General features: G+C 42.2%; 1 protein-coding gene across 2 annotated transcripts in view; it reads right to left on the minus strand.

Moving 5' to 3' along the window:
- Positions 1-13105, minus strand: part of Gipc2 (GIPC PDZ domain containing family, member 2) — a 79458-nt gene that overhangs the window by 43541 nt on the left and 22812 nt on the right. Inside the window, exons 1-2 of one of the 2 annotated variants that reach the window (XM_039102808.2) lie at positions 6535-6699; positions 35-197 (exon numbers count right to left, since the gene is read on the minus strand). In XM_039102808.2, the coding sequence (XP_038958736.1) occupies positions 35-197; positions 6535-6548 (177 nt within the window). In that variant the 5' untranslated portion in view covers positions 6549-6699. Of the gene's footprint in view, positions 1-34; positions 198-6534; positions 6721-13105 lie in introns of those variants that run through there. The other variant, NM_001037210.1, reaches the window with a different exon arrangement.

The raw sequence follows: 13105 nt of genomic DNA on the forward strand, positions 1-13105 counted from the left end.
CATAAAAGAGGGAGAGGTGATGCATGATTCTTACCTGTGAATTGAGGGTCAGAGTAAAACAGTGAGACACGGTCACCAAGCTGTAAGGCAGTAGAAAGGTCTCAAGAGAATGCCCAGACCAGAGGAGGAAAGGCAGGTACCAGAACCCAGGCAGCAGCAGGAGAGAACCCAGGCAGCAGCAGGGAGAGTCAGAGTACCTGTGGGCCACACACATGAAGCAGAGACAGGGAGGAGAACAGAAAGGTAAAACCTGGAGAAGAGCACCTGAAGACATCCTGTATGTGGGAGCGTGTGGGAGCGCTGGCTATTTTACGTGTGATCTGAACCTGGACTCCTGAGCCAACAGAATAAAAACTGAGGTGGTGGGTGTCTCAGCTAGGGTTCGGTTGCTGTGACAAAACACCATGACCAGGGCTGGGAATAGTGGTGCTTGTCTTTAATCTCAGTACTCTGGAGGCAGAGGCAGGAGGATCTCTGTGACTTTGAGGCAGCCTAGTCTGCATAATGAGTTCAGAACAGACAGGGTTATGTAAAGAGACTTTCTCTCTCTCTCTCTCAAAAAATAAATAAACAAAAACAACAACCAAAAGCAGCAGTGAGAAAGAAGGGATCAATTTGGTTTAGATTTCATGGGTCCCAGTGAGGGAAGCCAAGGCAGCAACTTAAGGCAAGAACCAGGAGTCAGGAAGTGACACAGAGACCATGAAGGGGTACTGCTTTTGGATTGCTCCTCCTGGCTTGCTCAGCCTGCTCTCTTACGGAACGCACGGTCACCTGCTCTGGAGTGGCAGTGTGCACATCGAGCAAACACTCATCTATCAATCATTAATCAAGAACACGCCTCAAAGATCTGCCTGTGATGGCAGTTCTCGACCTATGAGTCCCAGCCCTTTGGAGCTGAATGACCCTTTCAGAGGGGTCACCTAAGACCATTGGAACATGCAGATAATTATGTTATGATTCAGAGCAATAGCAAGATTACAGTTTTTGAAGCAGCAATAAAATAACCACTGGTCTATAGGGCCAGTCTGATGGAGGCTTTTTCTCTTAGTTCCTCTTCCCAGATAACTAGTTTGTGCCACGCTGACCAAAAAAATGAAGAAGAAGAGGAAGAAGAAGAAGAAGAAGAAGAAGAAGAAGAAGAAGAAGAAGAAGAAGAAGAAGAAGAAGAAGAAGAAGAAGAAGAAGAGGAAGAAGAGGAAGAAGAGGAAGAAGAGGAAGAAGAGGAAGAAGAGGAAGAAGAGGAAGAAGAGGAAGAAGAAGAAGAAGAAGAAGAAGAAGAAGAAGAAGAAGAAGAGGAGGAGGAGGAGGAGGAGGAGGAAGAAGAGGAGGAGGAGGAGGAGGAGGAGGGAGGGAGGGGAAGGGGGAGGAGCAGAAAGGAGGGAGGAAAGGAAGGAAGGAAAGAAAGAGAGAAAAGAAAGAAAGAAAAAGAAATAAAGAAAAAAAGAGAGGAAAGAAAGAAAGAAAAGAAAAGAAAAGAAGAACCAACAAAGAACAAGCAGTATACTGGGCCCAGAAGGGATAGCTCAGTCAGCCAAGTGTTGGCGATGAGTGCAAGCATGGGAACACAAAAATGCCAGGAGTGGTGCCTGTGTGTCTAATCCCAGCTTGAAGAAGCTGAGGTGATAGGCTGTCTGGGACTTGCCCAGATCCCAGTGAGAGATTCTGTCTCAGAAAAAGCTGTAGATAACTCTCAAGAGACACCACCTGATGTTGACCTTTGGCCTCTACATATACCTATACCCACTGAACACTATTTTTTAAATTTAAATGGGATGTCAATGGATATAAGCTTCTGAAATACAATGTGTCTTAACAGTCATACAGTAACTGAACAGAGATTACTAATATCGCTCAGGGTACTATCTGATCCAAATAAGCAAGGAAAGTGAAAGACAAACATTCGTTAGTATATATGTAGAATACATCAGTCTATATTCACTTAAGAATCTAAAGAACTCTTTCCTCTCATCTTGGTCCTTCCAAAGTGGTCCCCTGAGGAATCTTCAGCACTTGAATAATTTCCCTTACCGGAGAGTACAGCCTGTCTCTCAATATGATAGCACATCAGAAAGTAACAGATTAGGGACTGAAGAGATGGCTCAGAGGTTAAGAGCATTGGCTGCTCTTGCAGGGGACCCAGGTGCAGTTCTCCGCACCCACATGGCACAGCCATCTTTATTCCAGGTCAGGTGATCTGACACCCCTTCTGACCTCTGCAGGCACTAGGTGTTCACAGGGTGCACAGAGGTTCGCGCAGGAAAGATGCCCACACACGTAATGTTTTTTCTTTAAACCAAGGAAAATAATAGACTAAGGGGAACCCTAGAAAAATCCAGAGACACGGAACAGCTATCAGAAAGCAGGATGCTGCACTGGGCTTACAGAAGGGCCAAGAAAACCGAAGTGGACTAGAGGTAAATTTTTCCTTCTTTGTTTTGTTTTGTGGTGAGACAAGAGCTCGTTTCAAACTCTCCACAGAGAAACAATGATGTGGAACTTCTTCACTCTGCCTTTGCTATCTGAGTGTTGGGATCACAGGTGTTCACCACTATGGCCACGTTTATGCTGTGCTGGGGACAGAACCCACAGTGCATGCAAGACAAGCGCTCTAACCACTGAACTACATCCTCAGCCCTGGGGATCAGTTTGTCGAGTCAAACCAGTGTTTGATTCTTCTCCATTTCATGATTGTACTATGGGTATATGTAGCATAAAGAATACTTTTGTTCTCAGTGATTATCCCCTGAAGTGGTAAGGAGTAAAAAATGACGAGTCTAAACAGAAGTACAGATATAGATATAAATGTGTGTGAAAAGCACAGTAAGTTAGAAAATGATAAAAACTGGACATTTAGGTAAATTGTCTATAAAAGTTATTTACAGGATTATTGGGATATTTTCAACTTTGAAATTATCCAATTTATAAAAAATTTTATCTGTATCTTAAAGTAGACTATGTGTTGGCTTCCTCCTTTCTTACCGTGCCCTCTATCTTCAAAGGACTAGTGACCAGTACTTTGAGGCAGGCACATGTTTGACAAGACAGAAAAAAAAAAGAAAAGAAAAGAAAAGAAAAAAAAGAAACGGAAGCTTGGAATGTCGGAGGGCCAGAGGCTAACTTCTAAAGCATCCACACACCAGAGAGCTTCTGAGCCCTCCTCTGCAGACAGTAGGCTGTACCCGGTGTCCTGAACTTCCCCTGGACTCTCCCACATGACTCCCAGCTCAAGGGTTTTCCATTTGGTCACCCACTCCACCTCCGGTGCATTTCTGTCTTCTGCAGAGCTAAAAATAGCCAACCTATCGAGCAGGCAGTTGGAGAGGCATCTACAGCCAAGATAGCTTCCCTACAACTGCATCCCAAAGGATGACGGTGCACCAACTAAGAAGGCCGTCATAAACCGTGCTCTTCTGCGCAAAGTCTATACTGACTCTTAGCTCAGTGCATGGAAATGCAGACTCCTTGGGTTCAAATCCAGAACCTGCCCAGCCTTGTAATTTTGACCAAGCTATTTAACCATCCTCATCCTGTCTTTGCACTTTGGTAATAAATGCACCATGGACACGTTGCAAAGAGGCACAGAGAAAGGCAGAGACTGCAGATACATAAAGCATGATTCTATAAATCTCGAAAGAAGCAAGTGGCAGTGGGTATCACCTTTCGGGGCAGATGCTAGATGTTAGAGTGCACAGGGAAGCCTTCGGGGTAGCAGACGTGCAGTTCCTATGAATCTTATGCCCCTGTATTGCCGCTAGTCCGTGAACATTCATTAAACTGTACTTTTAAAAAGAAATGTGCTGCACTGGAGATTTAAAAAGACACTGCACCAGTGAAATAAGATGTCTGTGAGAACGGGAGATGTTTCAGTTGGCGAAGTCTGTGCGATGCAACTCCAGCTTAGATCTCATAAAGAGCCAGCCATGCACCTCCAATTCCAGCCATGGGGAGCTGGATCAGGCAATCCCAAAGGTTCACTTGACAGCCATCCTAACCTCGTCTGTGAGCTTGAGACTCGTGAAAGACCTTGTCTCAAAACATAAAATACAAGAGTAAGGAAGCCATCCAATGTGAGCCTCTGGCTGACACACACACACACACACACACACACACACACACACATATGCACATGCACACAAGCCACACCCTGCCACAGCTGCCACCACACACATAAAATTAAATTAAAATAAACCAAACTAGAATTACTGTGAACGTTAAACAAAAATGCATGCAGAGTGACTGGTGTTTGATGAACACTCTCTGTAAGCTGCGGTTAAGGTAGCCGTAATGGCTACTCCTGGTTGTCAACTTGACTACATCTGAATGAACTACAGTCCAGAAATGCAAGGCAAACCTGTGATCCAGATCTTCAGACCGAAAGATACAGCCTTCTGACCTGGATCACGACGTGGGACGACACACGCTTTTGATCTAGATCGAGGCATCGTGGCCATGACGTACCTGCCTTTAATCCTAAGAGACTGAGGCAAGCAGGTCTCTGAGTTCAAGGCCAGCCTGGGACAATGCAAGTTCCAGATCGAGGCGTAGAGATACACACCTTTAATCTGGGCCACACCTTCTGCCGGAAGTCTACATAAGGACATTGGAAGAAGGAAGACTCACTCTTCTTTGCCTGCTTGCACTTACTGGGTGGCACATCTGTTGGAGCCTGGATTCCAGTTTATACAGGAGAGCAGCTGAAAGAACTATCCTCGTGGGACTGAGCAACTACTAGATTCTTGGATTTCCATTCACAGCTGACCGTTGTTGGGTTAGTTGGACTGCAGACTGGAAGTCATTATGATAAAGAACCCTGACTAATATAGCAGCCAGCCCTGAGGCAAAAGAATCGCTGGAGCTCAGGAGTCCCTAGACAGCCTGGCTACATAGCAAGACACAGCCCCAAGAGAACATGCAACAAGTGTGTTTGTACTGGACATATACAGAGTTTTCCTTGGTTTCTAAGCAACATGATGCAATAACTATTTATATAGATGTCCTAAGAGATCTAGAAATGATTTCAGCTGTACAGGAGGATGTACATGGGTTATATGCAAATACTATGCTATTTGTATTGTACACTTGAACAGTCACAGATTTTAGCATGCACAGGGGTACCTGAACCAACCCATATGCATGCACACTCACACACATACACACACACACACTCACACACATACTCACACTCACACTCCTCACATGCACACACACACTCACACTCACACACACACTCTCATACTCACACTCACACACATACTCATACACTCACACTCACACACCTCACATGCACACACGCACACAAATACTCATATACTCACACACATACACCCACTCACACACACTCACATACTCACACAGGCTCACATACACACTCACACTCATATACACACACACTCACACTCACACACACTCATATAGTCACATATGCTCACATAACACTCACATTCACACATACACCCACTCACACACACTCACATACTCACACAGGCTCACATACACACTCACATTCATACACACACACACTCACACTCACACACACTCATATATTCACATATGCTCACATACACACTCACATTCACACACACTCACACATGCACTCACACACTCTCATACTCACACTCACACACTCACACTCATACACACTCACACATACACACACTCATACACACACATTCACACACTCACACATACACTCACACACACACATACTTACACACACTCACACACAAACATACACTCACACACACATTCACACACTCACACATACACTCACACACACATACTTACACACACTCACACACAAACATACACTCACACACACATAATCACACTCATACTCACACACACACTCACACTCACACATATACATACATTCATACACACACACACTCACTCATACTCACACATATACATACACTCATACACATGCACACTCACACTCACACACACACACTCACACAGGATGGCATGGCTGCATTCATTACAGCAGAATTTTTCTTGGCTATTCTCATTCTCACACTTCTTTAACTTCTCCTTGAGGCTCTATATTACTCTTTTGTATTCAAACAAAAGAATTAGACTATTGAGATACCTCTGAAGAATGTTTTAAAATATCTGTGTAGCGTGCTCACTTTGGCAACACATATACTAAAAAACAAATAAACAAATAAACAACAACAACAACAAAAACCCTGCAGTTATAAATAACATTAAGTCTCTAAAAACCATCCAGAAAGACCTCAGAGGGACAGAGGCAGGTTAATTCCGGGAGTAATGAGAAGGCACCAGGGCTGGGGCTGGTCCACTCTTCTCAAGTTTTAAACTGTAGAGGTTGAGTAAAGCAAAGGGAAGAATTTCAAAAAGAGTTTTCCAAAAATGCTATCTTAAAACATTTTTTAAAATAAAAGTGAACTACCAATTTGTGAACCCCAGCTGAGCTGGCTAGCTCTGCCCGAAGAGAATTTGTAACTCTCTTTGCTCTGTAAGATTGTCTTAACTGGGTCACCCTATAATTTTTTTTTTTCAAAAACTCACCTTGATAAAAGCATAGCCAACGCCGTTATCCGTGATGGTGAGTCCAAGTGAATCCTCTGATTTATAAACGTTCACTTCCTTTTTTATGCCTTTCACGTGGGCAAATATGAAATCTTCAAGACCTAGCTGCCCACCCAGGAGTTTTCCCATGTCAATTTTAGGTGTGTTTAAAGTACAAAATAGGATCTGTAAAGAGAGAGAAAAGCTCGTTAGTCTTCTTCAACAAAACACCCTGACCATCAATGAACTTGTTCAGTAAATATCTACTGAATGAAGTAGTCCTCAATTTATGATGTAAAAGTCCCTGTCATAAAGTGTATTAGAAGGTGATTAAAGTGTATTAGAACTCTGTCTGGGCAGAGTTCGAGGCAACGTTTTCACATGCTAGAATTAGACATGTCTTCAGCATTTCTGAAGACCAGACACTATGCTAAGTGATTTATATCGGCTCTCTCACTGAACACTCACAATGACTATGTAAAGGACGTTGTTGTCCTCATATCACCAACAGGAAATGGAGACTTAGCAAGATGAATTAATTTGCTTACAGTCACAAAATCATCATGTGTCAGACTCAAGGGTCTGAGTTCAACTCTCATCGTCTTCAAAGTGGTTTAAACTATGTCATTCTCCTCCGAAATATAAGTTCTATTCCCAAAGGCCCTCAGGAAGCACATGCATGGTAGTGAGGTACACACTACCGTGAAAATGCACGTCAAAACCAGTAAATATTTCTTTCTGTTGTTTTGTTTTGTTTTTCGCTGAACAGACTCTGTACACCAAGCTGGCCTTGAAGTCACAGAGTTCTGCCTGCCTCTGCCTCCAGAGTACTGGGATCAAAGGAATGCACCAACACGCCTGGCCTTATCTGTTGTTGTTTTTTTTTTTTAATTTATTGTATTATGTGAGTACACCATTGCTGTCTTCAGACACACCAGAAGAGGGCATCAGATCCCATTACAGATGGTTGTGACCCACCATGTGGTTGCTGAGAATTGAACTCAGGACCTCTGGAAGAATAGTCAGTGCTCTTAACCGCTGAGCCATCTCTCCAGCCCAGGCCTTATCTTTTTTGAAAGGGGATATTTTATTTCCTTTGCATCATAGTGATTCAAAATAGCAATTTAAGCAAAGTTGAGGGCATAGCTCAGTGGCAGACATCTTGCCTAGCACAAACCAAGCCTCAGGTTCGTGAAGAAAAAAGAAAAATGACTTTTTTTATTTCTATCAAAGTTGGCTAGCCCACCAAGGGCCAATATTCTATAAATCTTCCCCAACAGCTCGAACTTTTGATTATACAAAAGCCACCTCCCTGTATTTCTGGACTTGATCCTCACGGCCTGCTTCACTGGAGTAAAACCCGAGTAACCTCCCACCCATGTGCCTGCTGCTCCGGCTGGTGCGGGTTCTTACAAAGAGAAATCGCCTGCTGCCAGCTCTCCCTTGGCTCTCGTCCCCCTTGTAAAACACCAGGGTTGTTATTTGACTCTCACAGATTCAGTATCCAGCAGAAGGACCTCTGTGAGTTCCAGATCAGCCCGGGCTACACAATGAGAACCTGAGGCCTGGATGGCATGCCTAAAGCTTGGGATACAGTGGGTTCTTACAAATTCAGTAAGGGACTAAACATAAGAAGTTTACCAACCAACAGTTCTAAGTACCACTGCCCTGCTGTTCCCATGAGACAGGCGCTTTCTGAATAATAGCTCAACTAGGCATGGGAGCTCCTTCAACTGCAGGGCCCAGGAAGAAGACATTAGATGCTGCTCATTTTAAAGGTCACAGCCAGGATAAATTTTATTTCCCCCCAGAAATCGTATGCGATGGCCACTCTTGGTTGTCAACTTGACTACATTGGGAATAACTAAAAATCTGAGTTGTCAGACACACGGGTGAGGGGTTTTTATTCGTTAACTGGGTCAGCTGAAGGCACAAATCCATAAGCACTAGAAGCTGGACTCTGGGCCACACCTACTGGTGGTAGCCTATGTAAGAACAAGGAGGAAAGAGGCTTCTGCTCTGAGTGCTGGCCCTTACTCTTACATCACCGGCATTAGAGCCTACTTCGGAATTCTGACAAATACTGAAGGCAGATGAGCTGAGACATTCAGACTTGTGGACTGAACAACTAATGAGTTCTTAGGCTTGCCATGGGAGATAGCCATTGCTGGACTAGCTGGATCACAGCCTATAAGCCGCACTAATAAGTCATATATATATATATGTGTGTGTGTGTGTATACTTGTTATATATATATGTGTGTGTATATATGTGTATATATGTGTATGTATGATTTTATGAATATACACACATGTATGTATATATGTATATGTTTATATGTGTGTATATATGTGTATATATGTGTATGTATGATTTTATGAATATACACACATGTATGTATATATGTATATGTTTATATGTGTGTATATATGTGTATATGTGTGTGATATGTGTGTGTATATATGTGTGTATATATGTGTGTGTATACATATATATATATGTATATATATTCTATCAGTTCTGTTCCTCTAGACAACCCTGACTAATAAATCACATTACTCAACATTTTAAAAGATAACTCATGGACAGCATTCTTTCTGTGTATTTATACTTTAATTGCTACTTTCCCGGTGTTTTTAAATTCCCGATGTGATGCGTACTTGTTACTACTGATCATTGGAGCTCATCTGGCCAGGACAGCTAGCCCAGAACCAACAGGGTACATTAAAGTTACGTTTCTTACAGGGGAGCCCTGTCATATTCTTCAAGGATACTTTGTGGATGGTGCAGAATAAATATTTGTCCCTAGTGCTTCAGGAGATGGTCTAGCCCACACACAGATGAACAAATGACCCAAACGCATCCAAATTATTTTTAAAACCCCAGGAAGTTCATTTCCAGCTCTCTTTTGTTTGATGTTTTCCTTAAACAGGAACTGGAACTGCGCTGGCCAAAGAGTCTAGTGTCCCAACATTAAGTGAAGAGGGAGGTTATGGTTCACACACCTAGAAACTCACTATCTGTGGGTGTGGTTTTTTCATTGTTGCAGATAGATTCTTATTTCACACAGTCCATTCCGGCCAACTGCAGTCTCTACTCCCCAAACCCTCCTGGTGTATGTTGTTTACCCATCCCCTCCCCACCCCCTCACCCACCTCTCCTTTCCCAGAAACACTCCCCCTACATTTTCCCTCAGAAAAGAGCAGGCCTCCAAGAGACAAGGACCAAACACAACAAAACAAGATACAAAAAGATCACACGCAAATCTGGAGGTTGGACAAGGCAAAAGGAAGAGTCCCCAAAACAGGAAAAAGAGTCAGAGACACACCCACTCCTACGGGTTCAGTTTTAAGTGAAAGCAGCTGAAACAGTTCTCTTGTGGCTACCTACGGTAGCAGTAGTAAAAATTCTCATATAACTGCTTTCTTATATCTCAGTTTTCCCAAGAATCTCGCTTTTTTTTTTTTTTTTGTGCCCTTTATTTCAAATAAGAATGATAGAAACAGGGCTGGAGAGATGGCTCAGCGGTTAAGAACACTGACTGTTCTTTCAGAGGTCCTGAGTTCAAATTCCAGCAACCACATGGTGGCTCACAACCATCTATAGTGGGATCTGATGCCCTCTTCTGGTGTGTCTGAAGACAGTGACAATGTACTCAGACACATATAATAAATAAGTCTAAAAAAAAAAGAATGATAGAAACATCAGTCAGTGTTACTGCAGAAAATAAAAAAGAGAAATTGAAAATGAATAAACCAAGAATTCGCCCTCTCATGTGAAGATTTTCACCCCATCATTACACGTAAGAAAACCATGTGATTGCCTTTCTGTTGTTAATGACTAGGTTTGACCTGGGCTATTCTCTCTTTCTTTTTTTTCAGAGTTATTTATCTTTAATTATGCATATGTATATACATCTGAGTGTCTAAGGATTCTAGAGGTGTTTGATCCCTCTGGAGTTGGGTCTGCGGGTGGTTGTGAGCTCTGGTATGGGTACTGGCATCTGAACTCTGATCCTCAGGAAGAGCAGCCAGTGCTTTTAACTGCAGAACCATCGTTCCCAGCCTGGGAGACTCATATTGTCTAAGTTTTATAGGCTGGTCTAGATAGTGAGTTCTAGGCCAGCGAAGACTGTCTAATGACCCCATCCAAAAAAAAAAAAAATCTTCCGAAAAGATCAGCCTTAGTCACAGTCACTGTTCTACTGCTGTGAAGAGATACCATGACCAAGTCAACTCTTAGGAAAGAAAGCATTTAATTCACAGGCTTAGTCCATTATCATGCCAGGAGCCATACAAACAAGCTATTGGAGAAGCAGCTAAGAGTTACACCCTAATCCAAAAGCAGAGAGAGACTGGGCTTGGTGTGGGCTTTTGAAACCTCAAAGCCCACTCCTAATGGTGCATTTCCTCCCACAAGGCCACACCTCCTAATCCTTCTAATCCTTTCAGACAGTTCCACTCCATGCTGACTAAGCATTCAAATATATGAACTTATGGGGCCATTCTTATTCAAACCATCACACTCTCAAGAGTAAACATGTTACATTAAAACTTGTAACTCCTAACTGTGCTGGTACTGGGGTGAGGTATACACTGTTTCACTATGGGCTCCCACTTTTGCTAAAATGCAGTGGATAGCAGCATCTACTTCAACTGTATACAACACTGAACACAACACACTGAGGAGATGGATGCCAGAAAGAATAAAAGAAGACCAGTATCAAGGACAAGAGACACTGGTGCATTGTGGGTACCAGCTACTTACACAACTTGAAGTTACAACAGATCCAGGTAATGTTGTCTTTCAGGCTGCACAGCACTAACTTGAAAGTCCAGATTCAGAATGTTCCACAATCCAAAACATCTTGCACCTCAATATACTGTGGAATATTCTATGCCACAAATCTTTGTTTTCTACCCAAAATTATTTTTTAAAGCATTACACACCGTCATCTTCTATTTACTTGCATGAAATTAATTTGTAAATAAACTTTGTGTTAAATGTGCAAGTATTCCAAAATACAAAATGAAACTGGAATCCAGAATACATTGAGTTCTAAGCCTTTCCGATTAGAGATAAGCAACCTACGGGTGTGTGTTTATCTGTTTGTTTTAGGGCATGGTCCCAAACATGATAAGAACCTGCTTCAGGGACAGCAAGGTAACTCAGTGGTTAGGGTGCTTGCCAGGCAAGTCTGGCAATATGAGTTCAATCTCCAGAATCCACGCAAAAGCCAAATGCAGTTGCTCACATATACTCCCAGAATTCCTACACAGAGCCGGGAGGCGAACAGAGAATCATCTGAAAGCTCACATAGGCAGCAAGCACAGAAACAAGAGAGGACTTGCCTCATCACAAGGTGAAGAAGAGAATTCACTGCTGAATGCTGCCCTCCATTTTCATACACAGGCCGTCTCCCAAAATAATCTTTAAGAACATCCAACCACTGAACTATATCTGCCTTGCCTTTTTCCTCCTGCCTTAGAAAACAGTGGCTTAGAGTAAAAAGTTTTGTCTAGGACTGTAGCCATGGTTGACAGATTCCAATCTCTTTGCCCTCCAATGAGTCTCTGAGATCTAACATCTGCCCAGGGCCATCTAAGCCCCCATCACCTCCCAGTGTGTAAGCACGACTAATCCTTCTGACTCAGATATGAAGGCATGTAGCCCTGTGCTCTCAGCAGACAGGACATCAGCTCAGACCACAGAGAGTTTGTCTGTCTAAGGTCAAAATCACAACAAGAATTCAGGCTTCAGTGGGTTTTTTTTTTCTAACACATAATTCTTTATCTACAATGTAATATAAATTCAGTCTTCAGTGAGAAACTGAATATACATAAAATGTATAAAATGTATACAAAATATACATTTTATGCTGTGTAAAACTGGATAGTTTCTGTAGTAAACTGTTCGATTTCTAAAGGAGTAAGACAGCTTCTGAAGTGAATTTCTTGTAAATGGCTCTGAAAGTCATGAACATTAGGTGTTTTAAGAAATGTCCAAATATCATCAAAGCATGATTGCTCAGTTTGAATTATAATAATTGAGAAGTCATTTCTGGTCACTTTAAACTATTTACATTCATTTCTCTGTATTCTAAACAGCCATTCCAAAAATCTCCTGCCTAGTATTTTCTCAATATAACATACTCAATCTCTAACATTGTTTCAAACAATGTATCATATTATACACAGCATCTTAATACCGTAGTCACTAGAAACAGTTTCACAGCTTAGAAAAGATATAAAATTGGCAACAAGGCAGACATTTAGAAACATGATACTGTGTGCTTTATTTAGACCCTCAAGAGGATATTGTAGAAAGCCCTGCCTCGAACAGGGTAGAACTTTCTATAAATGATTCACTTCTAAATTAGCCTCCCGAGGTCAGCAATGGCAAGCCTTAAATAAAAAGTGAATCATTCTGTGTCATCCTTGGCCAGCACAACTACTTCTTCCCAGGTTTCTAATGACGAAAATAGTATGACAAAGGAATTCTATCAAAAAAAAAAAAAGAAAGAAAGAAAAGAAAGAAAGAGAGAGAGAGAGAGAGAAAGTCAAATCCATAT

Source organism: Rattus norvegicus, chromosome 2 (assembly GCF_036323735.1).
Source record: "Rattus norvegicus strain BN/NHsdMcwi chromosome 2, GRCr8, whole genome shotgun sequence".
Classification (NCBI taxonomy): Eukaryota; Metazoa; Chordata; class Mammalia; order Rodentia; family Muridae; genus Rattus; species Rattus norvegicus.